The 24,422-nt window shown below is 47.3% G+C and overlaps 12 protein-coding genes across 12 annotated transcripts; 8 read left to right on the plus strand and 4 right to left on the minus strand.

The window, feature by feature from the left end:
* The first annotated feature begins 534 nt into the window (after window positions 1–534).
* On the plus strand, window positions 535–1,534 carry GGI43DRAFT_403204 (uncharacterized protein). Its single transcript, XM_083205773.1, has 2 exons — window positions 535–1,260; window positions 1,316–1,534. Exon 1 carries the CDS (start codon window positions 926–928, stop codon window positions 1,154–1,156), a length of 231 nt encoding a protein of 76 aa, XP_083061202.1. The 5' UTR covers window positions 535–925; the 3' UTR covers window positions 1,157–1,260; window positions 1,316–1,534.
* GGI43DRAFT_358509 (hemolysin III family protein) lies at window positions 1,367–2,872 on the minus strand. The gene is made up of 3 exons (XM_083202352.1): window positions 2,033–2,872; window positions 1,744–1,974; window positions 1,367–1,682 (listed from the first exon to the last, which is right to left on the minus strand). Exons 1-3 carry the CDS (start codon window positions 2,585–2,587, stop codon window positions 1,524–1,526), a joined length of 945 nt encoding a protein of 314 aa, XP_083061203.1. The 5' UTR covers window positions 2,588–2,872; the 3' UTR covers window positions 1,367–1,523.
* Window positions 2,873–3,742: 870 nt separating this feature from the next.
* On the plus strand, window positions 3,743–4,897 carry GGI43DRAFT_403209 (uncharacterized protein). The gene has a single exon (XM_083205774.1). The coding sequence runs from the start codon at window positions 3,761–3,763 to the stop codon at window positions 4,832–4,834; it is 1,074 nt and encodes a 357-aa protein (XP_083061204.1). The 5' UTR covers window positions 3,743–3,760; the 3' UTR covers window positions 4,835–4,897.
* A 130-nt stretch (window positions 4,898–5,027) lies between these two features.
* On the plus strand, window positions 5,028–6,207 carry GGI43DRAFT_358571 (Homocysteine S-methyltransferase). Its single transcript, XM_083202354.1, has one exon. It carries the CDS (start codon window positions 5,083–5,085, stop codon window positions 6,109–6,111), a length of 1,029 nt encoding a protein of 342 aa, XP_083061205.1. The 5' UTR covers window positions 5,028–5,082; the 3' UTR covers window positions 6,112–6,207.
* On the minus strand, window positions 6,156–7,660 carry GGI43DRAFT_358536 (FAD dependent oxidoreductase). The gene is made up of 2 exons (XM_083202353.1): window positions 7,025–7,660; window positions 6,156–6,957 (listed from the first exon to the last, which is right to left on the minus strand). Exons 1-2 carry the CDS (start codon window positions 7,483–7,485, stop codon window positions 6,201–6,203), a joined length of 1,218 nt encoding a protein of 405 aa, XP_083061206.1. The 5' UTR covers window positions 7,486–7,660; the 3' UTR covers window positions 6,156–6,200.
* A 1-nt stretch (window position 7,661) lies between these two features.
* On the plus strand, window positions 7,662–9,023 carry GGI43DRAFT_358579 (uncharacterized protein). Its single transcript, XM_083202355.1, has 4 exons — window positions 7,662–8,022; window positions 8,154–8,312; window positions 8,368–8,738; window positions 8,787–9,023. The coding sequence occupies exons 1-4, from the start codon at window positions 7,837–7,839 to the stop codon at window positions 8,821–8,823; spliced, it is 753 nt and encodes a 250-aa protein (XP_083061207.1). The 5' UTR covers window positions 7,662–7,836; the 3' UTR covers window positions 8,824–9,023.
* Window positions 9,024–9,959: 936 nt separating this feature from the next.
* GGI43DRAFT_403219 (negative cofactor 2 transcription regulator complex subunit NCB2) lies at window positions 9,960–11,691 on the plus strand. Its single transcript, XM_083205775.1, has 4 exons — window positions 9,960–10,267; window positions 10,743–10,772; window positions 10,828–11,087; window positions 11,155–11,691. Exons 1-4 carry the CDS (start codon window positions 10,246–10,248, stop codon window positions 11,260–11,262), a joined length of 420 nt encoding a protein of 139 aa, XP_083061208.1. The 5' UTR covers window positions 9,960–10,245; the 3' UTR covers window positions 11,263–11,691.
* A 75-nt stretch (window positions 11,692–11,766) lies between these two features.
* On the plus strand, window positions 11,767–13,313 carry GGI43DRAFT_403222 (DHS-like NAD/FAD-binding domain-containing protein). Its single transcript, XM_083205776.1, has 2 exons — window positions 11,767–11,934; window positions 11,996–13,313. Exons 1-2 carry the CDS (start codon window positions 11,781–11,783, stop codon window positions 13,102–13,104), a joined length of 1,263 nt encoding a protein of 420 aa, XP_083061209.1. The 5' UTR covers window positions 11,767–11,780; the 3' UTR covers window positions 13,105–13,313.
* A 78-nt stretch (window positions 13,314–13,391) lies between these two features.
* Window positions 13,392–15,463, minus strand: GGI43DRAFT_433654 (Cupredoxin). Its single transcript, XM_083209783.1, has 3 exons — window positions 15,345–15,463; window positions 13,938–15,278; window positions 13,392–13,865 (listed from the first exon to the last, which is right to left on the minus strand). Exons 1-3 carry the CDS (start codon window positions 15,428–15,430, stop codon window positions 13,517–13,519), a joined length of 1,776 nt encoding a protein of 591 aa, XP_083061210.1. The 5' UTR covers window positions 15,431–15,463; the 3' UTR covers window positions 13,392–13,516.
* A 1,944-nt stretch (window positions 15,464–17,407) lies between these two features.
* Window positions 17,408–18,490, minus strand: GGI43DRAFT_403232 (reactive mitochondrial oxygen species modulator 1-domain-containing protein). The gene is made up of 5 exons (XM_083205777.1): window positions 18,226–18,490; window positions 18,145–18,171; window positions 18,043–18,072; window positions 17,892–17,982; window positions 17,408–17,830 (listed from the first exon to the last, which is right to left on the minus strand). Exons 1-5 carry the CDS (start codon window positions 18,284–18,286, stop codon window positions 17,704–17,706), a joined length of 336 nt encoding a protein of 111 aa, XP_083061211.1. The 5' UTR covers window positions 18,287–18,490; the 3' UTR covers window positions 17,408–17,703.
* An 888-nt stretch (window positions 18,491–19,378) lies between these two features.
* On the plus strand, window positions 19,379–21,672 carry GGI43DRAFT_383138 (uncharacterized protein; the record flags this gene model as incomplete). Its single annotated transcript, XM_083203339.1, has 2 exons — window positions 19,379–20,470; window positions 20,536–21,672. The coding sequence occupies 2 exons, from the start codon at window positions 19,379–19,381 to the stop codon at window positions 21,670–21,672; spliced, it is 2,229 nt and encodes a 742-aa protein (XP_083061212.1).
* Window positions 21,673–22,454: 782 nt separating this feature from the next.
* Window positions 22,455–24,080, plus strand: GGI43DRAFT_403236 (cytochrome c oxidase assembly protein COX16-domain-containing protein). Its single transcript, XM_083205778.1, has 2 exons — window positions 22,455–23,077; window positions 23,330–24,080. The coding sequence occupies exons 1-2, from the start codon at window positions 22,811–22,813 to the stop codon at window positions 23,408–23,410; spliced, it is 348 nt and encodes a 115-aa protein (XP_083061213.1). The 5' UTR covers window positions 22,455–22,810; the 3' UTR covers window positions 23,411–24,080.
* Window positions 24,081–24,422: the final 342 nt, after the last annotated feature.

The raw sequence follows: 24,422 nt of genomic DNA on the forward strand, positions 1-24,422 counted from the left end.
ACCCAGCGGCCCTGCTGGTTTCTCTATGACAATGGAGCCATACGCAGAAAGGGAGGAGAGACTTGCTTCTGGAGCTTTGCGTCGTGGACTCTTCGTGAAATTTTTCCTACCTGGCTTTAGAAGTGTGGCAAAATATCCCTGCAAGGCGCGTGCATGCACTACCCTCTTGACCCTAGAAAGAAAGCTGAGGCGAAGATGAAGGAGGCTGAAAGGTACGAATGGAGGTGCTTGTAATAGATGAATGCCATCGTGATCATAATGACTGTCAAACCATCGAATATTTTCATGTCATGGACGACACGTAATTCAATAAGACAACATAACTACTCGTTTTAACTAAACACCCAAGGTATCTGTTTATATAGCATATATCATAGGTCTGGGCTTATATATTGTAAGTCCAGGGAATTGACTGCGGGGGGGATGAATTACAAAGTTCTAGTCAGGTAAGCCCTGAGCATATACATGCGAGTATCTTCACGTCAAAGGTTAGGACCCAATTATTGCGCTGCTAGGGGGTAATTGCAATACGATGTCCATGCATAACATATATTACTTCGTTGGCTCAAATGGTCCAATCACGTAATTGGCCCTGCTCATCAATCGACATGGACATGATGTTAAGAATACGGCGCTTGAAGCCGAACACGTGTATCGGGGCATACAGCTGACACACACTCGGACTATAAGAGATCTGCTTCTCGCTTTTCTGCTGCCAGAACAGGAACGCCCTTCTATATGTAACTGTTTATCACTATAAACGCCCCCCCAAGAGATTCCTTATCCGTTTTACCTACGATAGCTCTTTATTGCTTCACCAATAGCCCAATACGGAAAATATCCAGTGCCCGACAATGACTGGAACTTCAAATACCAAGGAAAGAGATAGTAACTGTAATTAGCTCCATCTCGAAAAGATATATTAATGCTAAATCACATATTAGCCACAAAAGAAGCAGCCTCACGAGACCCTACCAGCTACCAGATGCAACAATGGTTAGCAGAATCTGATAAAGAGGCTCCATGGACGCCTCTTATTCTTGATACTCCATCGACTGGACATGTCGCTATCAATTCGACCATTCAATTTGACCTAGAAGACGTGCTAAGCAGCTGTGCTGCCCAAAATTCTACCAACAGTGGCGGAAACACCTGAAGAGAACAGAACAATATTGAGGCTGGAATTAATGGTGGATATTGTCATCAGGGTTCGTGAGGTTACATTTATTCTTGTAAAGTTTTATTTCTGTTTAATACATCGCACCTCTATTTTGAGACGTTAGCCACATCTTGTCCCACATCAGTGCTTCCAAAGACTTATCTTATTATTTCCTTAAGCCACCGATTCTTCAGTTTGAATCTTAAAAAGTTTGGCGATAGATGACTTCTTTTAATTTATGATTTGATCATCCCTTTCTCTCATAACTGCTGGCGTCTTAGCTGGCACCATTTCTTCAAACATCAGCCGTGGTCTGGTCAAGGATATATTTCTGCAGAATACGCGAGCTGCTACCTACCGCAAGCTACAAGGCACATCGCGGATTATTATAGTTCCAATCAAACGCATTCAAAATGCCATAGAAATGTATTACGGCTCCGAGCACCACGAAACTGTGGAAGATTTGATGAGAGGCGCCCCAAATATCGTATTTCTCAGGCTTTCGAGACTCTGGGAAGTGAGACTAGTGATACATGTACTTAGCAGCAAATATCATCTGACGTTTAGAAATTAAAGGCACTCACAACATAAAAGAATACTCCTGTCAACATTGCAACACCTTCGAGATAATAGTAGCGGAGACCAGCTTGCTTATCAAGCTGGGCATATGGAAAGATGGTAGCGGCATGTATGATGGGCGCAAAAGCAGAAAGGCCAGTACCAACAAAACTACAGACCCGTAACGTCTGCCACTTAGGACTCTGAAATCTGGGGCTCACAACCACGATGCCAGTGAGTAGTCCAAGTGAACCGATCTGATGGCGTGATAATTAGCGTCAACAACTATCTCAGCACGGGCAAAGCGCATCATACCATTGCCCAGTAGAGTTTTTGTAAGTAAGGCTCGCAGTAAAACCCTATATAGATGCCGGAAATAAACGACCCCAAGATCTGAACTACAATAGTAGCATAATCGAACCGTGCCCATAGGCTCGCATATGTCTCAGAATGACACAACAGCATGTGATACATGGACGAGATTCCAAAACACATAATAGCCGCCGATAAGTATATGTGAAACACTAACTGATCTATCCAAGACGCATTAGGGTAGTGAGAGCTGAAGTATACATTGAGACCATAGTTGCCTATGACAGCAACTACCGCAGGAACTAGATGAGTATAGATGTTGGCTGTTTCATTGTGGATATATCCCAGACTCTCAAAGCATAACTTAACAGAGCCGGTAATAGGGCGATAGCCGGTGCGGATAAAGCTGTTGTGGCCATACCAATCCGGAACTTCCGCGGAGGTCAGAAGACGCCGCGTCGTCTGGGGTCCTTGTTGATGGTTGTTCTGGTTGTCGCTGTCAGCATCGGTGTCTAGACCGTCGGCACCGGTCGGAGATAGGCGCCTATACAGAGCCATAGAGATGTTGATCCAAAAGCTCTAATAGGAAGAGAGGAGACTAAAAAAAATTCTGAGAAGAAACAGCGGTAGCCGAGGGGCAGAAGAGGATATAGTACGAAACGTGGTTCTCGTGTAAGGCTGACGATCAGTAATAATATATGGGAGGGGGGAAACAAAACTGGGGAAAGATTGCTGTTGAATAGCTTTATGAAATCTCAACCCTAGCAACGACCCATATTGACTCAATTATTAATAGATAGCAATAGAGCATCATTGGTTAGCCAAGTCCTATACACGTATTTTGAGATATTTTGTAGATATCCGACTGGGGTCCACGGATAAACAAAATGTGGTCAGATACTAGTTAGATTCGGATAAGCTTTTTATTGGTTAAACAACCTGGATTCAACCACACTTGACTGCATTTGGGCACATTTACGCCTTCCAGACTTATGGTTATACCTATTCTCACGACTTTAACTTGACTATGGTAGCACAGCCCTCGGCCCTTTAACAGTTGAATAGGTTATTAATAGTTAAGATTGCCCAATGCCAAGGATAGATCCAAGTCCTATATCCTATCTCGACATTATGCCCTTGACTCGGCATGCAGTATCGGTGGGTCTGAAGGATGCTCAACCTAAATATAGAACTCATATCGGGGTAATAGAAGATGAGAAGACTTCGGAGCTGGCGTCGACATTCACGCCGATTTGCTTCAGGGCTTTCATACGCCATATTGTAAAGTGATGCAGTCATGAGAGTTGTTAGAATATAATGTAATACGCTCTCCTTATATGCATCTTCCTAAAATGGTTCATTAACTTATATGACGCTGAGCTAAGAAACAGCTCGATATTTTACGCAACCATGAATTCCAGTACAGATGTGCGAGTTAATGGCTGGACAATGTCTCCAGACGGCCGAGGAACTATGGATATACTATGGACTTGCATTTTCACAACATTTTTATGTACATTCACCATTCTATGTCTCAACTTACCAGCTAGGAACGAAAGTGTACTACGCATCCAAGGTCGTAAGATCTTGTGGATGGCCATTGCTATTGCCGGGCCTGAGTTCTTACTCACAGCCGCCGCTGGCCAACTCGCCGCTGCGCGAGACTCTGTTAAGGCGTTCCACGCTCTCGGACATACCTCATGGACATACCGACATGGCTTCTACGCCAACATGGGCGGATTCGAGCTGCAGCCGTTGGATGGGGCACCGTTCCCCATCAATTCAAAGCATATACTCTGGCTGATGTCACGCCGTTATATCGAATTTCCGACTATATCAGACGAAGAACTCTTGGACAAATCTAAGAAAGACACCGTCGCCAAGCTCATTACATGCTTCCAGGTTGGCTATCTGATAGTGCAATGCATAGCGCGCGGTATCCAAAAGCTTCCAGTGACGACGATAGAACTATCGACTGTTGCTATTGTCGTATGCTCCATCATGACTAGCATCTGTTGGATGTCCAAGCCACAAGATGTTCGATATCCCATTCGAATCAATATGTCTATAACTATGGATCGAGTCCTCCGTGAGGCTGGTCCCATCGCTGCACGACCTTATCGGCAGACTCCTCTCGACTTTGTAGACGACCTAACGCCAAGTTGGGCTCTCAACATACTACCATTTATCAAACTACCAGTCGGTCCCCATGAGCGTCCTCTACCTCGTATTGGAGATAGCAGACTGCCATGGTTAGAGACTTTAGAGAGTTTATACTTGTGCCTCGCCACTATAGTCTACGCATCCGTACATCTCACCGGGTGGAACTTCAGGTTCCCAACTCAAGTCGAGCAGGTCCTCTGGAGGGTATCGAGCCTGATCCTGGTAGGCACAACGGCCCTGTTCTGGGTCCTAGAGGCGGGTGCCATTTTGCAACGATACGGCAGTGAACAAAAAATTTGGACAAGAATGTTTAGAAAGGAGGATAAAAAATCCGACGTAACAGTAACAGTAATCGAGAATGCACCAGTCGCAACGCGAGCCACAATATCACAAGGCGAACTGTCTGCATTAGAGTCTCAACGGCAACTCAATGTAGTAATAGAAGAAGATGAAGAAGAAGAGCCCTGGGCCCCAAAACAGCTTCCTCTCGTCTGGGAGTTTTGGAGCATCCTCCCAATTGCCCTTATTTACGCCGCAGCGAGGGCTTATATCCTTGTCGAGCCATTGCTTGGCTTAAGATCAATGCAGGCGGGTGCGTTTGACACGGTTGACTGGATGGCCTTTATTCCGCATGTGGGGTAAAATAACGACAAGATAAAGAACGATTACAGAAGCTGAAAGGTGGCTGAGCCAAGTTATAAGTTTGTGTCAAGTTCAAGATCCTGGGACGAAGTGGACCCCGCAATCCGATAGTCGGAATGGTGTAAGCACTTTAGCTCAGAGCCTTAGATGCACTCGGTTGAAATCTCCGAATATAAATCCTGTTAAGTCATCTTATGTATCAAACTATTTTCTATATACTATTTTCTATACTATCTTTCATATAAAACATGACAAAAATAAAAATTCTAGATGGCGGTCTCGGCACCACCCTCGAGCAAAACCACAACATCACTTTTGGTTCCGACACGCCTCTCTGGTCTTCTCATCTTCTCATATCCGATCCCTCAACCCTATTGAGTTGCCAAAAGGCCTTTGGAGATGTGCCGGCAGATGTCATCCTCACTGCAACATATCAGGTCTCACTTCATGGTTTCGCAAACACCAAAACCGCCGAATTTCCAGATGGCATTCCTGCAGCACAAGTGCCTCGATTTCTCGAGGCCGCTGTGCAAACTGCAGAGAATGCGAAACAGCCTGGACGTGCCATTGCACTGAGCATTGGGCCCTATGGCGCATGTATGGTTCCAAGCCAAGAGTATAGCGGCAAATACGATGTCGAGCATGACTCTGGAGACGCTCTTCTAGCATGGCACCGCGAGCGATTAGAGATATTCGCCAGCATAAAGGACATTAAACAGCGTGCGCAATATATCGCTCTCGAGACAGTTCCTCGCCTCGACGAGGTCATCTCCATGCGCCACGCTTTGAGTGCCGTCCCGGGTCTCTTCTCTGGCCTACCCTTTTGGATCTCAGTCCTATTCCCCAACGAAGATGAAAACATTCCAGATGGAAGCTCCCCCGAAGATGTCATCCGAGCAATGCTTGACCCTTCTATCGCAGCAGCAGTGCCATGGGGCGTGGGAATCAACTGTACAAAAGTATGGAAGCTCGATCCACTGCTGCGCCGTTATGAGGCTGCCATCAGTAACCTACTCCAAGAAGGTATCGTAACAGACTGGCCCGCACTGGTTCTATATCCCGATGGAACAAATGGCGAGGTATATAACACAACAACCAAGCAATGGGAAATGCCAGAGGGTGGTGAGAGAGAAGATAGAATCCCATGGGAGAAGCAGCTTACAGAGGCTGTACGGGCAACAGAGGCAAGAGGGAAATGGCCCCAAATCATTGTGGGAGGATGCTGCAGGGCTGGTCCAAGTGATATTAAGAAACTTCATGGCTGTATAAATGTCTGATAGTAACGCGATACTTAATAAACATAATTCATTATATCTAATATCTTGATTAGCATCCTTTAGCTATAACAAAAAGGCATATACCCATCTCAGAATCCCAGGGTAGAGATATCAACGCTCAATGGCTTCCCAGACAGCATCTCTGCAACAACCTTTCCAGTCCCCAAGCTCAAACTAATACCCCATGGCCCATGTCCTGCCGCAATAAAAACACCGCCCTCTTCTCCCTCCTTCAACTTAGTATCCTCTCCAAGCTTCTCATCCGTCAATCTCGCAATATACGGCGTTCCCCTATTGGTAATTGGCCTGAAGCACAACCCTTCGCGCACAACCTCCAAATCCTCTCCTCCAGGAGTCGCAATAAGACGTCGTGCAATATCCTTCAGCTTTTCCAGAGGTTCGCTCAAAGTTGCCGCCTTGACAGCAGGTCCAGGAACAGAAAGTTCGGGGCTATTTACTCCAGCAACGTAAATCTCCCCGTTAGGCCGAGAGTATATCTCTGGCGAGTGCGCACCCATCGTCGTGTAGACGGAATGACATGTCGTCACTTCACTGGGAGCCTTCAAAACGAGGGAGTGTCCACCCAGGCCTCCGATGGGAATATCGATGGAGAAGCGATCCTTGAACAACGTCTTAAAGACGTTGGGTGTCCAACTTCCCGCTGCCAAAAGGACTTTGGTAGCTGGTATAACGGTTTCTTCCGATGTCTTTGTGTTCTTAATGACAACGCCGGAGAGTTTGCCATCGCCATCGGTTTTCAAGCGCAACGCTTCAGCAGGATTATGAATACGAACACCTGCAGCCTTGGCTTTTTCCAGCAGAAACTGACAAAATAGTAAGGGATCTCTAATTCTTCATGTCAGTATTCGGCCCTTCCCCAGAAAAGAAGTGTAAGTAGGATGCAAATCCTTACACAATCGCCGTCCCACTTCCATCATCAACCACAGTCACGGAGTCGCCATCGACTCTCCTCAGCCAGTCCGGCACTTCGCCTTCTTTATGCTCCCTTCTCGTATCCACGAGTCCAGCTCTGCTGGTCCCTTCCAACAACCAGTCTTCTCCTCGTTTTCCGTCTAATAGCGGCCCATTCGGCTCATAGCTCACTGTCACGCTCTTTGCATATGCCCATCTTTCTCTGCCATTCTCCTCCTCGGCCAACCTTCTGTGCTCTTCAAAGCTTAGCTCGGCCAATGGAACCAAGTCGGGACGAAACCAATCCTTAGCCAGGAATCCTCCGGCATAGCCAGAAGCCGATGAGAAGAGTTCCTGCGCGGAGTCAACAAGATGAATTGTGGTGCCTGGCTGATGCTGGCGGAGGTAGAAAGCCGCTGAGAGGCCAATAACGCCGCTACCGAGGATGACTGTGTGGGTCATTGTGTCTTTTTCTTTATGTATTAACTGGTATATAAACTTCAAATCGTCACTACAAATCGGTTTGATCTCATAGACGTTTACAATTCAGTTTACAGGAACAATTGGTCGTCTCGACTCCGGCACCGGCCATCTTATAACTCGAGCCGGCTTAAGCCGTATAGCATCCCATCTCTCAAGAAGGCTATAGTTCTCCAATAATAGCCCCTCATTTCTCCCCACAGCAGTGCCATCGGCTGAAAAATCATCCTTCCTTGGCGAAAAAATACTGTAGTCGACTCAAGAGCCGTCTCTCTCTTCTTCCTTTGAATTACTGAACTACTGCACCTCAGTTACCCCCCATTCTCCGCACTCATGGCTTCCAAAGTATTCATTGTGACCGGCGCCAGCAAAGGCCTTGGCGCAGCCATCGTTCAGCACCTTTTAGAGCAATCGCACAAAGTCGTTGTCACGGCACGGTCCGAAAGCCTGCTGCAGAAGCTCAAAGAGGCACATCCTACTCAAGTAGAGTATGTCGCAGGAGATATTACAAGTGAAGATGCAAGTTAAAAAAAAATTTTTTTATTATTATTTTCCTATTTATTTTCTTATTTTACTATTTTTCCTTTTCTTTTCTTTTTTCTTTTTTTTTTTTTTATTATTTGTCGCAAATCTCTAACAAATCTTTGTAGATTGCTGAGAGGTTGACAGCACTTGCCGTTAACTCATTTGGTAAACTTGACGGTGTGGTCATCAACCATGGAGCCTTGGAGCCCAAGAGGTTTGCAGATGAGTTGGTAGAAGACACCAAGCGCTTCTACGATATCAACTTGTTCAGCTACGTTGCCATAGTAAGACATCAAACAGTATCTAGCATCGGGTGGCTGCTGACATGACATGCCATAGGCCAGGGCTAGTCTGAAAGAGGTCAAGAAGACAAAGGGCTGCATCGTCTGGATATCCTCAGGCGCGGCTCTCAAGGCATACCAAGCATGGAGCACCTATGGTTCTGCCAAGGCAGCAGTCAACTCCATGGCCGCTCACCTCGCAGCGGAAGAGACTGACGTCACAAGCGTCAGTTTCGGACCAGGCCGAGTGAACACTGACATGCAGGCGGTCATCCGAGAAAAGGGCAAAGACACCATGGAAAAGGCGGTGCACCAGAACTTCGTTGATGCCCTTGAGGAAGGCGTGCTGCTCAGGCCTGACCAGCCAGGTAATGTTATTGCCAAATTTGTGGCCAACCCTCTGCATAAGCTGAGCGGACAGTACATCAAGTAGGTCCACCGTCCAGAACTACGATGCCAATTGCTGACAATGTCTAGCTGGAACTCACCTGAGCTGGCAGCTTACCAGGAGTAATTTCCTAAAACTTAGTTGCGTCAGCCTAGGGTCAACACAAGATAGATGTAAATAACAATGTGAAAGGGATAGATTTGTAGTCAGTCGAAAGATGAAAAGCTCTTAATGATCTCCACATAGGGATTCAGTATTAGCATGGAATATAAGTTTTTTCATCACACAAATCATAGTGGTAATAACCAAATTCAACAAAAGCAAAAAATATGTGCCTACCTTGTGATTCAAGTGGTTCAGCGCAGGCTCTTTGACGCCATGCCAATATTCATTCTCAGAACTTGTCAACTGTTAGTCTCAAGTACATATTGCTCATGGCGTATCTTGAAACCAAAGTTGGGCACTTGTTGGTTCAGGAGAGTGTGTCCGCAGTATGTATTCTCGGAATTTGATAATACTTTACTTGGTACATCACGATGTGCCATAGGGTCGAAAGAAGGACGGAACAGGGTCTTACATTTTGAAGCCTGAAAAAATTTGCTGCACTGCCTGAGACTAATTGTTAGCCGTTGAAGCACAACGAAGTAGCCCATAATAAAGCAAAAAAGAAGCACCAGGTGTAAATCAGAAATGTCTATTTTGGCTGAGACGTGTCTGTCAGCATGGAAGGCTTGTCGGACCTCCTCAGACTGGGGCGACAACATATTTCATCAGAAGGCAATTGGGGCTGCCGCGTATCATGGAGATGTTCCTTACCTGTATTAACGAGCAGCGGCAGCGGCACGCCTGGTGCTGAAGACCAGAGATGCGCGTGAAGCTCAATCCGAGCTTGCGCAGAGCTCTTGTTGCTGTCTTCGCTGCCAGGAAAAAGAAGTTGAAAGAAGGAAAGGGTTTGGAAAGCAAGAAGCTCGAGCTAATAAACTTTTTTTTTTTTTTCTATAAAACTGGCCCGCGCTAAGCAGGTCCCACTTGTACTCCATACTTGGTGAAATGCTGCAGCACGTGAACTAAGCCCCTTCCCAAGCCAGTCAGCGATGGAGCTTCAGTGGGCTGGGTCAACCTTTGGCACGCGCCGCGCTGAGGGCCAGCAGAAGCGAGACGCCTAGGAGACCCTGGCCGCGCCCGAGTACTGGATACATAGGCGACATAAGTACCCCGTACCGCTCCCAATTTCACTTATAACAGCAGCTATCGCCCCACTAACAAACCATTTGGCTGGAAACCATTCAATTCATCATCCATCTCCCGAGTCGAGCCCTTGCGCCAGATATCATCGCCAGCCACGCAGCATATTCACGTGGACTATTATTCGACAAACAAAATCGTATATAATACTTTTATTTTAATATTTCTGTTTACTCTTCTATCATATAAGCATTCGCGTGCATTTTAACCACTTGTGCACTCTCTGCCATCGCCGATTCTCATTTCACTTTCAGGCAGTATCGCGTCTAAGCCGCAACCCGACCTCCCCCCGTTTTCTTCAACATGTCGGATCATGAGTTTGGAGGTAAGCTCGGTCTATCCATAGCATTGCGGGCGCTTCTTTTCTCCTTCTGTTTTCATTGCCTTTCTTGCCAAAAATAAATCACAACCATGACCACGCTCGTCGGCCGTGCGTCACTGCTTTATTATCTCATCTTTCACCGTGCTGGGGCCAATAAGACCAAACCTTTGTCCATTGTTTGTGTCCATGGAACCATGCAAACAGCCGATCAAGGTCACCCTTTCCCTTATAAAGCTTTTTCAAGCGTTCTTACTTGCATTTCACATTTCATCTTCGATATGCACGCTTCCTCGTTTTCCCTCCCGCAAAATCTCATCTCATTCTACGTCTATTTTGAGTCCACCTCCAAGAGCATTCCGTATCACCATGCACAACATGTGGGGAGATGGCTATGACTATTACTGCGGTAATTCAACAACGAGCAGTACACAATCGTGAATTAATACATGGCGTGAGCAAATCACTGACTTTTTGACAGGAAGCAACGATGACTTATCGCTGCCTAAAGGTATGACACACAACTGCCACATATCGAATGCCCAATAAAGCTAATTATGTACTAGCCACGGTTCAGAAAATAGTCAGCGAGATATTACCAGCTCAAACAGGTGTCTCATTCGCAAAAGAGGCTCGCGACCTGCTCATAGAATGCTGCGTCGAGTTCATCACTCTCATCTCATCCGAGGCCAATGAGATTTCCGAGAAGGAGGCAAAGAAGACTATCGCCTGTGATCACATCACAAAGGCTCTGGAGCGGCTGGGATTTTCTGACTACGTACCGGCTGTTCTAGAAGCCGCAGCTGAACATAAAGAGGTTCAAAAGGTTCGCGCATGTCTCCCACATCTACAGATTCACTTTGATCCCACGGCGGCGCTAACACCATTCACAGGGACGAGAGAAGAAGGCGGATAAGTTTGCCAACAGCGGCATGTCTATGGAAGAGCTCGCTCGGCTGCAGGAAGAACAGTTTGCAGCAGCCAGGCAGCGCCACACATGATGGGATTTTTGTTACGTTGATATTCAGTCAGAGGGCGTCAGGTGGGCATTGCTAGGCGTTTATATAAACGGTTTACGAGGGTCGGTCGACAGGTCAGATCCTGATTAGGGGCTTGTTTTGGGAGGAATTCGTTTCATCAACCTTTGTTCTTCATGCTACAATCTTAAGATTATGCTCGCATATCCATTGAATCGATAATCATGCTTGACATCTTCAAATCCTGGCGCTGGTCCCCATCCCAATCCACGCGTTCGCCGCTTATCGATAAGCGCCAAGGGGCTTTTTAGTGATGTAACATTAGGCTGCTTCTCACATGTTACAGCCCCACCAGCGAATGTTCATTGCCACTGGAATAGATTGATGCCTAGGTATCATCACATCATTCAACCGTAAATAGCTGCATCTCAGCCTTTGCAAAAAAAAAAAAAATACCAGAAAAATTCGCCAAAATAGGTCGAAAACACCGCCAACGCCACAAGCCTTCAGGACCCCACGTCCCTCGCTGGCTCGCTCGCAAAATGGGTCAAGAAGAATCTACTCTGGCTGATGCCCATGGGCCTCCAGAGACTCTCCAAGAGAGAAGTTTAGAAGCCGTCGCGGAATACATCAAGCACGGCGATGCTCGGCGCATTGTGGTCTTGACGGGCGCGGGCATCTCCACCGCAGCTGGAAGTGAGTTGATCATACGTTATCGTGCTGATTTGGCCCATATTGATGTCTAACTGTGATGTAGTTCCGGATTTTCGATCGCCAAAGACGGGTCTATACAGCAACCTAGCGCGTTTAAAACTGCCATATGCCGAGGCTGTGTTCGATATTGCCTACTTTCGCAACCGTCCTGAGCCATTCTATGTTCTTGCACAGGAACTATACCCCGGAAAATTTCACCCGACGGTCTCGCATGCCTTCATTGCGCTTCTTGCACGAAAAGGACTCCTCCAAATGCTCTTTACACAAAACATTGACTGCTTGGAGCGCGCAGCTGGCGTTCCTTCGGAAAAGATAGTGGAGGCTCATGGCAGCTTTGCGACTCAGCGCTGCATCGAGTGCAAGGTCGAGTTTCCGGATGACGACATGAGGAAACATGTGCTCCGAGGCGACGTTCCTCGCTGCAAGGAATGCAAGGGACTGGTTAAGCCAGACATCACATTTTTCGGCGAAGCACTTCCGAGGGCATTCTCTGAAAAGTCGCACAACACTGTTATGGCAGACCTCGTTCTGATTATTGGTACCAGTCTAACTGTGTATCCCTTTGCTAGCCTCCCTGACATGGCGAGACAAAAGTCGCCGCGTGTGCTTTTCAACATGGAGAAGGTTGGCTCATTAGGATCGCGAGTTGATGATGTGCTGGAGCTGGGATCATGCGACAGCGGCATCCGAAAGCTGGCTGGGCTGCTTGGGTGGACAGATGAGCTGGAGGATCTGTGGAGAAATGTTGTTGGAGATGAAGAGGCTGAGAGGCAGCTGCGCAGCCAGACCGATCGCGATGAAGAGATTGAAGATGAGTTGCAGAAGTTGACTGGAGAGATTGAAACTGTCCTCAAACTTGATGGAGAAAAAGAGGATGAGGATGAAGATGAAGAAGAGAGCAAGAAGGTAGAAGACGAGAAGGCATCAAATAGTGCCCAAGCATCCAAAGATGTCGCAGACGTAAAAGAGGCTGTCGACACAAAAGAAGAGAAGAAAGACGAGCCCGAGGCACCTAAAGAAAAAGAGGAGGCAAAACCAGCAGACACGGCCAATACCAAGAAGGAAGAGCCTGAAACTACAAAGGAAGCAGAGAGCAAAGAAGTTGAAGAGTCAAAAAAGGAGGAGAGCGAAGAGAAGCCGCTACAAAAATGACTAAAAGAATCTATGTTATGACCTGATAGATTCCATGATACTTTTTCATATACTGTTTTCGTTAGACGCGCAACAGACGGTAAATGCGCTATATTTACTTTTTGGGTAACTAGGTTCAAACGCTTATTGGTTTTATATTGCATCAAAGATATAGCTTCAAATATATTCCATTGGTATATACTATGACACAAGAAACTGTTTTCATTTGACTCAAATCTAGAGAAGAGATTTCTTTTCAGTACAGCTTTCCTACCAACGGTGAATACACTATCCTGAAGATCTCTCAACTTTTCTTCGCCCAACTTTTCTCTTAAATCGTTATATAATACAGATTCAGAAAATAATACCCCATATCGCATCAAGTCATCCTAAATTTCATCGTTATACTCATATATATCACGTCTCCTCCCTCTCACAACCCACTATCAATCTGATCCGGAATATTCGTATTCGTCCACGTCCCCCACTGCCTACAAGTCTCCGCCACCACATTGGGAATCCGAAGGTTCCGCACTCCGTCTGGGTTTGTAAGAAACTGCGTAAACAGCCCTGCCGAAGTATGCCACGCGATGTGACAATGGAACGGCCACACGCCTGGATTTTCCGCAGCATCGAACTGCATTACGACATGCCATCCTGGGGGGATCAGGAAGACGTCTCGGCGCTGGGGATTTGATGGCCGGACAATTGTCTTGTTGTCCCATTCACCGAGGCCTTGATGAAGGATGTACATGTTGAAGCCGTGGAGGTGCATCGGGTGGCTGTGAGGGCATAGTTAGCGGATTTGATATAGGATATAACGTAGATATTAGGGTTAAACAGCGTCAACTTACGCAGCGGGGGATAGGTTCATGAGGTTTATTCTGACGCTGCGTGCGTTACCAGTGTTTCTCACGGCCCATTGCGGCTGGAACGTATAGTTGCCCAGATTGCTCATCAGCAATGTCGGGCTGTTGAAATCGCCTCTAAAAGATTCACCATCTAGAGTCCATAAGGTATGATTTGTCGCATTTACAAAGATATTCACCTCTATACGGTGCGTCACGTCCGGCTTACCGATAGGAAGGCTCATGACAGGCTCCGTCAACGACAAGTCATCATTTACACAAGTTCCCGGGTCAGGAACATCCCATGGAGTAGACTGGGGAGTTTTGTTAGTATCTGCATTATCATAGTAGATGGCTGCGACGGCATTTGGCTGATTGCTGAGCGAGCATAAAGAGCTGATGTTGCTACGCATCCAGTACGCATCGAGATCGCCATCTGCCGTGACGAGGACCTCAGTGCGTTGGCCGATCCCCAGCGTGACAACTTCGGTCTCGTAGGGTTTAACGTCGACAAAGTCATTTGAAATGACAGTCAACTTGTGTCCGTCGATGGAGAAGCGCTGGAGACCTTCAGCTCCACTATTGATGAGACGAAGGAGATGAGTCTTGCCACGTTTGAATCGGAACTTTGAAATGCCAGCATCATTGGTACATGGCGTGCCATCTGTGACCGTAGAGCAGTTAAAGAACATCTTGCCATTGATCAAGTTGTTGTCTGAAAAGACTAAGAACTCCCCAGGCACAGTACTCATTGTTTTCTTTACCAAATCATAGTAATCATCATGATACCAATCAGACAGCATAACAGGACCAATATCAATATCGTATTTTTGCGACTTTGGTCCATGAATCACAATCGGACCCACGAGACCACCCGCGTATTGAGAGGAGAAGTGCGAGTGGTACCAAGTGGTACCATATAGAGTTGCATGAAACTGGTACGTGAAGCTGCTCCCCGGGGGCACAGGACACTGGCTCCCAGAAGGCACGCCATCTTCCCAGGGTGTTCCATGCTGAAGAAAGCCGTGCCAATGTAGTGCCGTGCCCTCTTCTGGCCCGGTGATGTTGTTATGCATAGTGACTTGAATAATGTCACCCCAGTTGGCCTCAATCATTGGGCCGGGGAAAGCACCATTTACGAGGAGCACATTTCGCTGATATCCGTCTGGAGCAATGACACCACGGCTAATGGTGAAATCATAAGACCTTATGACGCCTGTGTTGGGGCTCGTGTCATAATAGTTGGTGTAGGAGTTGAGAGTGCTCCAGGGATAGCCATTGGGGGTTGGGTTGTTGGTAAGAAAAGAAGGGAGCAATGGAGCAGTCAAGGCTCCCAACAAAGATAGACTAGAAAAATGTCAGCATGCGTTATGCTTCAGATATTGAGATGAGTGAGAGTGGAAGGGAATGTACCCGTTTGTTTGTTTCTGTGAGAGTCTGCTGCTGGCCACAGAGGAGACATCTCTCTTTGCTCTTGGATTGCTGTAAGACGCTCCCATTATGGCACAGAGAGCTGGAGCTGTATATATCACTTAAAGAGATGATACTCAGATGGTTGGTATTCTACTGTTCAGAGTAACAAATGCCACCTCTATATATATTTTTACAAAACAGCTCCGGCTCAGTAACAAAGTTATTCTTCCCGCTTCACCACCCAATAGTCCGCTCCGAAAATTCTATCGATGAGCCAATAACCAAAGAACGCCGGGTGCCTGATCACATAATTTCCCCTGGGCGCATTTAGTGAGAAAACAAGCTTCCCTAGCCTGCATTCCGTAAAACTATTGGTTTGGAGTACTCAGCCCAGCCGCTCAGGAGGATTTCCACGGCACGGATCTTAGCTCCTCGTATAAGCGAAGTAAGGTTATTGACAGAGTAATAACCCTAGATAGAACCCAAGCCGTGTAGGCGCAGGCCTGGTTGTATGATGTCGTATGACCGCTTCGGCCGAGTTTTTATGACTGTTTGACCGAATCGGTATATTCAGTCTGGCCTGTTTGTATGATGTCGTGTGACTGGTTCGGCCGAGTTTTCGTGACTGTTTGATCAAATCGGTATATTCAGTCAAACTTCACGATAATTCTAGTATTAGAGCTTACTAGCTGCATATTCATACTATCTCTACCTATCTAGCGCAACGCGCATCTTATCAAGGTTTAATAGAGCCCGTCAAGCAGCAGACTAGTGACGGTGTATGCAAGAAAAGCTTCAGGTGGTTATAGAGCATTCTGATACAACCTATAGAAGACAAGGCCCATGGCATCATTGTCTTCAATCACTACTCAATGTCTCAGACCATTCTCATGGCAACCTTCACACCGCTCGGAGCTTATTAGGACACCGTCTCTACATTCCGAGTCAGCAGGACTGAATTTGAAATACTAATAGCTGAAGCTGAAAACACGATAAATGATAAAGAACGTTACACTCAACACGAGGCAAGACGAAGGAAGTTGACCGGAAGTTGAACGGCCAATCAATTGTTGTTCGGACTTTCCAAGACAAGGGGTAATATCCCGCGTGGGGGATAAGCTCACACAATGAAGGATTGGGGAATTAAAACGCGCCAAAACATCTTGCGCCTCGGAAGTCGATTCCGTGAGGAACCTCACGAACTCTATTCCTTTGGTGGGTCCAGAATGCAAAGCCGGCTCATAGCCACATCCATCGTGCTGATTTGATTGTATAATATTGAGCAAGGGATAGAATACAGTCAGCCATCATGATCAACATGTTAATTGTGTATGTACATAAATGGGAAGCGCCACGTTTCTCAGACTGCATAAAAGATTTGATAAATTAGGTCGTACATAGTTACACATACTACAGTATTATTACCTCCTTAGAGCAACAACATGGCTGAAAATAGCCCCCGAAATCTTCCACAATAATACCACTCTTTGAAATCGGCATATTCAAGCATCGGGATCAGCTCATCGGGCCGCTGCGGATATCCGAGCCGAAATTTTTCGATCGGGCACTCATGCTCCATCTCGGGTACCGGACATGTCAAAAGATGACAGAATACGAATGCTATGACTCTTTGCATATGTGGAGAATGACGGGCCGCAGCTGGAGGGTATGATCGCTCTTCTAAAAGAGATATTCTATTTGATAATATGTTTTTTGAATGGGGACCCAGAACTAAAGCATCCTCATGTATGCCGTAATTCGTCGTACAGGGGAGCGGCTGGAGATATTTCCCGGTGCATGCGTGATATCCTGCAGTGAATAAGCTTATTAAATTCGCCGCAGAAGCCGCAGAGGCAATGTGGAAACAGGATTCATGTTTCTTTTTTTTCTTCTGGGTATGATGTAAGATGGCATTGACAGATTAGAGAGTATTGCCATTTGGTTAGAATGTAGTGTGAAGTCGAGAGCTAAAGCTGTAAATAAAAGGCCCTCCTAATATGGCGGTGACGGGAAGGGACGGTCACATAAAAGGCGCACATATAGCAATTTGGGCGAGAATAAAGTAAGAAAGAGAAAAGTTGTTTCGTCCATGCCAAGGAAGATAAAGCTCCTGATGCTTCCCCTCATAGCTTCCCACCAGCTTATAAAAATTTCCGTTATTGTATACAAAGCTCTCATTATCCGCAAGCCCATTCACACAGTTTAGACATACATAACATAATTTGCGTCGGAATTGATCGTAAATGTCGTTTGATTTATTGTTATTTTACAGGGCAGCCGATTAAGCTACCAGCATACGCAGTTTGCAGCCAACGGTTGACCACTCCGCGTAGTTCGTCCATTCGTCGTTTGAGTATCTTTATTCGTCCCTTTTCCAAGCCGAGTTCGCTCGTAATACTATCGGCCGTCGCTGCGCTCGCATGTACAGTTCTTGTAGCTTGGGGTCGGCATCTGATCGGATCACACTACCAACGCCCATGAAGAATCTGCGTCGCCTTTGTTAACAAACATCACGACCAAGCCCGTTGGCAATAAACGCAGACATACCCAAATGTAGCACCAGATGCACCCATGTACTGGCCCAGAGTCCGCATAATACCCTGGGATCCAGCGCCATATCGGAAGATGTTAACGGTGCCTATCAAGGTGTCAACTCGCGAATCGTATGGAAATGGAGCTCCGTGCAATTATCCCCTACCGAAAATAAAGCCCATAATAACACCAACAGCTTGGAAATAGCGTTAGCATCATTTTCAATGCGTACCCAGGTCCGAAACAAAGCTTTAATAAAGGTTCTTACATCCGCCCATCATTGCGCCCATCTTCACTACGGAAGATTGTTAGCGAAATTACAGCCCCTCGCAATCGTTCGATACCGTACGTTTGTCAAAAGTGGACGGGGCCTGAGCGCCGCCATGCTGGATCGGGGCAACGGGAGGCATTGTGAGTAGAGGTCGGTTTCAACGCAGTTCGCAGAGGCGTGAGAATCTCGGGATCGTAGCTTTTTTGTCGTCAATCGTTTCTCCTCCGCCATGTAAGTGCCATTTGAAGGTTGCCCCGGTCTATCCACGAAGAGGCCCCAGAAGAAGCCGCCCGCTGATTGGCCACAAGCTGACGACAACGGGGGCGGCAAAAAGTTGATGCGGCGCATGCTAATCACTGCTAGCGCCCCCCACAGTGCGGAGATCCTGGGCCCCAGCCAGTGCAGAACTGTGTCGATGCATCACGTGAAGCCAGGTCATGAGCCGATTCAGGGCCCCATATGGCCTTTTGCGATGGCCAGGAATCGCCTGGGACTGCCCGATCTGAGCCTGGAAAAACCCTCGTGAAGAAATGCCCAAGCCTGCCTCGAGGCCGCGTTGTGGCAGCTGGGCGAGCAGACACTGAGACACCGTCGTGCACTGTATCATTTGGCCCCCCAGCGCTTCAACACGCCTAGCCCAGCGCTTAGCGGGCTAGGACGGCCAGACAAGATCCCCAAAGCACCATCAGCCCGAGCTTCAACCACCACGGCTCGCCAGCGTCGTGTGGAATCGCCCAGGATTGCGAGCTTCGATCATTTCACAGTATGTTTCACATCTGCCGCAGCGCGCACAGAGCCGACCCGGGGCCAGGGGCTGCACCCCCCAGCCTCGCTTGGTCGTGCCATGCCAACCCCCAATTGGCGTGCTGGCCAAAGGAGCCACATCAACAACATGCTGACGATTTTTTGTGACAGCACCGTTGCCAACGACGTTCGATTTTAATTTTTTTTCCTAGGCGTCTTCCCTCCCGCCGATCGCAAGCGATAGAGTCTGTTTCGTTGTGAGCCGTAGCAAGTGAATCTATTTTTCGTTTCAATCTACGTCACGCGTTGCCCTGTGTGTTTTCTATTTTCTTCCCCAGCAACAGGAGGCGACTAGCGACGACACACACACTCAACAAATCCAAGGGCGTACCACGCAGCGAGCAGGCGACCAAATCTTATCAAAAAGATAACAAAATATACGCCGTGCCTTCCCATCGAGCAAGACGACCATCCTTAAGCCTTACTCATGACTGCCGTCGCAAATCCTCCTACCTTTCCGCAAATCTCCCGGCCGCCATGGGGCACTATTAATGGCAACAATCAGGTGAATTCAGAGGATGTTCGAGGAATGTTCATGACCCGCAAGAGTCTCTCGCGAAGCAACTCATCCTCGTCCATTTCCTCCAACGCCTCAAATACCACCGTTGCGACGAACGGCTCACACTCCAATGCCACATCGCTGTCGTCAGCTTCAGATTTGAGCCAGTGGTCGAATGGCAGCGCGAATCGCAAGAGACCACAACCCAAGAACCCTTGGCCAGCCGGCAAAGAACCAGACTTCTCAAGACTTCCCCAAGGACGGCCCAACGGCATGGGCCCACCCCACGGCGCCATGCAGCAAGCCGGGCAGGGACAGCCGCAAATGGGACCTCAAGGCATGATGCGACCCATGGGGCCCAGCGAGCAGCCGTTCCCTCCCGGCCAGCCTATGCTATATCTTCTTTCTCTAAACGGCACATTTGAGCGAAAGACGATCGCCGTGCCTCTCGCTCCCGAATCTATACGAATCGGCCGGCAGACGAACCAAAAGACGGTGCCAACTGCCACGAATGGCTTCTTCGATAGTAAAGTGCTATCGCGGCAGCATGCCGAAATATTTGCCGAACGAAACGGTAAAATCTACATCCGAGACGTTAAATCATCCAACGGCACCTTTGTCAACGGCACTCGATTATCTCAGGAGAATCGTGAATCAGAGCCACACGAGCTCCAGACGGCCGACCACCTAGAACTCGGTATCGACATAGTTAGCGAAGACCAGAAAACCGTCGTTCACCACAAAGTTGCCGCAAAGGTCGAACATGCCGGGTTTTTGAATACATCAAACAACGTTTTGGATATGAACTTTGGAGATTTAGATCCTGCTAACAACGCGATGATGATTCCTGCTGGCGCCATGCAAATGCGGGGACGCGCTGGAAGCAACGTATCCATGGGTGGCAACGGTCGCATGATGGTTAATGGTGGTACTGTGAACGGCCATATGAATGGGATGGCGCAACAACGCTCTTTTTTCCTGACGCCCATTGCTACAGATCAGATTCTGAAGCGTCTTGCAGTGAGTGCTACACCAGTTTCACCGGTTCTTTTGATTTATTTTTTGTCAACTAACATGAAATTCAGAATGAAATGAGAAGCGCCAAACTCCAGGCCCAAGATTTGAGCCGTACGAACCAGTTCATCAACACCCTTCTATCAAAAGAGGACCTAAAAGATCTCGAAAAATCCGAAGCTCCAGAACCAACCAAACAACCTCAGACCATGGTCAACGGTAATCTCTCTTTCCGAGCAGATCCAAAAGCTCGCTTTTCCGATCCTCCTGCACCACCGCCTCAGCAGCCTCTTCCAGAAAAGCCAGATGTGCCATCACTTAAAAGAGGCTCGTTGGAAAGGCCAAGATTGGACTCAGCAAACTCATCGCCGATTCGCCAAGAAAACCTGAACCAGATCATACAGCTCACTGAAGCTCTTAACATGGCGAAGCGAGATATTGATACCCAGACGGCACGTATGCGTGAGCTGGAAATGATGCTTCAGAAGGAGCGAGAAGCACGTGAGCTTGCAGAGGAATTAGCTAGGCGACTTGAAGAGTCTGCCAATAATCAGATCAACGGTGTTGAGTCTCATGAAGAGGTTGATAATGTTCATGAATTGACCCAGGAGGGAGACATTGCAGACGACTCAAAGACTGTGTTGCCAGAGCTAGAAGAAGTCTCCCCGGCGGACAAGGTTGCCCAAGAGACAGCGGTAGCACTGCAATCTCGCATCGACAATATGGATGAGCAGATGCGAGAGTTGAGAATACAGATGGAGCAGTGGAGGAGTCGATGTGAAACTGCAGAGGCAGAACGCGATTCCGGCAGAAAAACTCTCGAGGAAATGGTCATCCAGTTACGAGAGGAGGAGGCCAAGCGAGTTGCAGCTGAGGAACGACGGAGGTCACGCTCAAGATCACTCCGCCGCGAACAAAATGGGGCAGCACAGAATGGTGCTGCCTCCCCTACTCCTGAAGCTGCCAAGCCGGCGGTAAAACAAGAGAGATCTTTGACAAATTCCAGTCAAGATTCGGGCGACATGCCAAACCTATCGAGGGCCAATACTATTACGCCCCAAACCTCACCCAGAGGCCCTCTACAGAACCAGCATTTGCGAGCTGGCATCCCATACGCCTCCATGCTTGGTGTGGTGCTAATTGGCATGGGATTGATGGCATACCTAAACGGATGGCAGCCATCCCCGCCTCAAACTGTTGAACGATAAATGTCAAGTTCCTTACAGGCGTTTTCTGCAGTGATTTTTTATTATTTGCAACACAAGCTTTCTTACGGTATTCCGCGATGGGTGTCTTTTTGCTGCACAGCATAGCACACGCACACGACATCAATACTTCATCATTATCAGATGATAACGAGAAAAATGGAGGCAATCATGAATAGCACACTCGAAAAGAACTGGACTTTTATTTTATTTTATTTTCTTCTTCTTATAAGTATACTAGGCTAGGCTTACCACTATTGTACCAACGACACACTTTCATTTTCTTTCAGCTCTTTTTGTCATACATCTTACCTTTCTTCAACGTGAAGACTTCTTTTCTTTTCCTTTTTTATCTTTTTCATCGAGCAGCCAATGCGCTGTATGGAACGCATTACTTTTTTGGAGATTTGTACCGGCCCGCAGCGGATAAGAACGAGTTACAGAGGAAACGAAGGAGGAATAGGGCAGAGGGGTCAAGTTCTCGGCCAGAGCGGCACATGGAGTTTTCTTCTTCTTATTTACCATATATCGGTTGCATAGTATGCGGTTAAATGGGGCATAATAACAAATTCTATTGTCGATCCGGTCTCTCAGATGTTATGAAGAGAGTATATGAATTATGATTAGATGAATGATGGGTTACTGCTTCGCACTATGAAGCGGAGGAGATATGAAGGGGGTGATATGAGATATTCTTTCTTTCTAAGTTATCTACACTTTAGCTGAATAATATTATTTGTGTCTATCCTGTGAGAGATGAACTTTGCATTGTAGCCACTTGTGATTGTTATCAACTACCCTATTACAGTCGAGTTGCATGTCCGCGAAGAGCGGGTATCCGGCCCCACCAAAATCCGACGCTCTGGGGAAAAAGCATTGGTCCGATCAGCCACGGCGCGAAACATCATGCGATGGCTAGTGATGCAATCGAAAACTTGTTTGTAATTGATTTCCGGCTAATGCGACACGCACCACCAATTCGGGAGCAAACAAAAAGGCCAGCCCTTGCATCCTGCACCATCGAGACCAGATAATATCACAAGAGGCACCCGCATGAACGGTTGAGAGAACAAGGGAGAGAGAAGGACGAACTTGAATCACCGAAAAATACCTACCATACACAAAAACTACAAAAGACATCATGGGCACGTTTCAGAACAAGACATTCCGCTCGTCGGCCGACGCAGGGAAAATCGGCATGAAGTACCGAGCCATCATGGCCAAGCACCCGTTCCTAGCCTTTGGCCTGCCCTTTATGGCCGTCATCGTGGCCGGCTCCTTTGTCCTGACGCCCGCGACGGCGATTCGATACGAGAAGCACGATCGTAGGGTGCGCCAGCTGACCAAGGAGGAGGAGCTGCAAGTCAGGAGAGGGGCGCGAAAGGTGGATATGAAGGAGGAATACTATGTGAGTGTCTTAATCTCTCTTCTTTTTTTTTATGTCTCTCTTTGCTTTTTTTATGGTGTCCCCGTTTTTGTCTCGCCCTGCATAACGGCCTTGTCTTTCTATCCATCTATGCAAGGGAGGGAGAGACGTTATCGAGGGATGGATGGGGAGAAGACGTTATGTAGGGAGAGACAAGAACGGTCAGGAAGAAAGAAGAAGAAAAAAAAAACACCAAGATTTGAGAGGCTTGAAGCTAATGCAGTGTGATGACAGAGGCTTGCTGGCAGGGACCTGGACAACTGGGAGCAGCAGAGAGTCAAGAGACTGCCTGGTGAGAACGACGGCATCCTGTAAAGAGCGAGATGAGACACAAGATCACCATCACGCTTGTGTGTACTTATGACGCCCTCTCAGAAGCTGCGTGATTTATATCATCAGACAGAGACATGCATGCATTGATGGTGCTCAAACCAAACAAAAAAAGGAAAAAAGAGAAAAAAGAAAATTGTAACACTATTGCCCTACCGTCAGCACCAAAAAAAAAAAAAAAAAACGAAATTACCATCGTCATCATCATGAACGAATAAAGAAGAAACCGAAAGAAAGAAACCGAGAAAAAAGGGGGAATACGCCACCGATGAGCGATGAGCGATGAGCAATGGGGGTCAATCAAGCCTCAAATCGATCGATTGGCTACCGAGAGTCTGGTAGAGGCCAGGGCTCAGCTCAAGCCTTCTTTCTTGGCAAATCTACTTTTCTTTTTACCATATTATATTTTTAATATCTTCCATTTTTTTCTTTTTCGTTTCTTTTTTTTCTTTTTCAGGTCGCCTCAGCGCTCAGCCCTACTCAATAATTTTTTTACGCCACTATCGAATCAAAGTCACAAGCTCTACCACCATTACTTTTATTAGTGACCACCAATCCAAAAGAAGCAAAATCCTTTCGGGACCGTATCTGTGCATGCAAGGACCAGCTTGGCTCAGAAAGAACGGCCCCCAAAACTACTACCTACTAGCCTCTGTCTGTTTAACATGGATCAAGGCAGGAAGGACTGAGTGAGGTCTTGATACTGAGCGAGGTCTTGATGCCCAAAGGTTGACTCATACTGACCATCAGCAGGGCTAGGATTTTAATCAAAAGAAAACATCAAAATGTCACTACCACTGCCAGTTGGCAATCACATGGACCATGGTGTCGGTATCATCGTCTCATGGGGGTACCCTGCAGCGTGGGATAGTCGATGTGACTGTGCTGTCCGCCCTACATAAATGACAGAATGATGATGAGCACTGCGTCGGATCCTGTCAAATAAATTATCGAAGGGAAGCAAACCCATGGGATGTAAGCCTATCAGGGCGCTCTC

Source organism: Trichoderma evansii (genome assembly GCF_050947405.1).
Source record: "Trichoderma evansii strain SZMC 28006 chromosome Unknown GGI43scaffold_8, whole genome shotgun sequence".
NCBI lineage: Eukaryota > Fungi > Ascomycota > Sordariomycetes > Hypocreales > Hypocreaceae > Trichoderma > Trichoderma evansii.

Coding starts and splice junctions, on each gene's coding strand:
- GGI43DRAFT_403219 (XM_083205775.1), top strand. CDS start 10,246: ATGTCGGATCATGAGTTTGGAG. Junction 10,773..10,827: donor TGACTTATCGCTGCCTAAAG/GTATGACACACA, acceptor ATTATGTACTAG/CCACGGTTCAGAAAATAGTC. Junction 11,088..11,154: donor AACATAAAGAGGTTCAAAAG/GTTCGCGCATGT, acceptor CACCATTCACAG/GGACGAGAGAAGAAGGCGGA.
- GGI43DRAFT_403204 (XM_083205773.1), top strand. CDS start 926: ATGCTAAATCACATATTAGCCACAAAAGAAGCAGCCTCACGAGACCCT.
- GGI43DRAFT_403209 (XM_083205774.1), top strand. CDS start 3,761: ATGGGCGGATTCGAGCTGCAGCCGTTGGATGGGGCACCGTTCCCCATC.
- GGI43DRAFT_403232 (XM_083205777.1), bottom strand. CDS start 18,286: ATGCCTCCCGTTGCCCCGATCCAGCATGGCGGCGCTCAGGCCCCGTCC. Junction 18,172..18,225: donor CCCGTCCACTTTTGACAAAC/GTACGGTATCGA, acceptor AATCTTCCGTAG/TGAAGATGGGCGCAATGATG. Junction 18,073..18,144: donor GGGCGCAATGATGGGCGGAT/GTAAGAACCTTT, acceptor GCTATTTCCAAG/CTGTTGGTGTTATTATGGGC.
- GGI43DRAFT_358571 (XM_083202354.1), top strand. CDS start 5,083: ATGACAAAAATAAAAATTCTAGATGGCGGTCTCGGCACCACCCTCGAG.
- GGI43DRAFT_403236 (XM_083205778.1), top strand. CDS start 22,811: ATGGGCACGTTTCAGAACAAGACATTCCGCTCGTCGGCCGACGCAGGG. Junction 23,078..23,329: donor ATATGAAGGAGGAATACTAT/GTGAGTGTCTTA, acceptor GTGTGATGACAG/AGGCTTGCTGGCAGGGACCT.
- GGI43DRAFT_358536 (XM_083202353.1), bottom strand. CDS start 7,485: ATGACCCACACAGTCATCCTCGGTAGCGGCGTTATTGGCCTCTCAGCG. Junction 6,958..7,024: donor GGAAGTGGGACGGCGATTGT/GTAAGGATTTGC, acceptor ATGAAGAATTAG/AGATCCCTTACTATTTTGTC.
- GGI43DRAFT_358509 (XM_083202352.1), bottom strand. CDS start 2,587: ATGGCTCTGTATAGGCGCCTATCTCCGACCGGTGCCGACGGTCTAGAC. Junction 1,975..2,032: donor AAAAACTCTACTGGGCAATG/GTATGATGCGCT, acceptor TCACGCCATCAG/ATCGGTTCACTTGGACTACT. Junction 1,683..1,743: donor CAGGAGTATTCTTTTATGTT/GTGAGTGCCTTT, acceptor ATGTATCACTAG/TCTCACTTCCCAGAGTCTCG.
- GGI43DRAFT_358579 (XM_083202355.1), top strand. CDS start 7,837: ATGGCTTCCAAAGTATTCATTGTGACCGGCGCCAGCAAAGGCCTTGGC. Junction 8,313..8,367: donor TGTTCAGCTACGTTGCCATA/GTAAGACATCAA, acceptor GACATGCCATAG/GCCAGGGCTAGTCTGAAAGA. Junction 8,739..8,786: donor CTGAGCGGACAGTACATCAA/GTAGGTCCACCG, acceptor GACAATGTCTAG/CTGGAACTCACCTGAGCTGG.
- GGI43DRAFT_433654 (XM_083209783.1), bottom strand. CDS start 15,430: ATGGGAGCGTCTTACAGCAATCCAAGAGCAAAGAGAGATGTCTCCTCT. Junction 15,279..15,344: donor TCACAGAAACAAACAAACGG/GTACATTCCCTT, acceptor ACATTTTTCTAG/TCTATCTTTGTTGGGAGCCT. Junction 13,866..13,937: donor ATGAACCTATCCCCCGCTGC/GTAAGTTGACGC, acceptor ATGCCCTCACAG/CCACCCGATGCACCTCCACG.
- GGI43DRAFT_403222 (XM_083205776.1), top strand. CDS start 11,781: ATGGGTCAAGAAGAATCTACTCTGGCTGATGCCCATGGGCCTCCAGAG. Junction 11,935..11,995: donor CATCTCCACCGCAGCTGGAA/GTGAGTTGATCA, acceptor ACTGTGATGTAG/TTCCGGATTTTCGATCGCCA.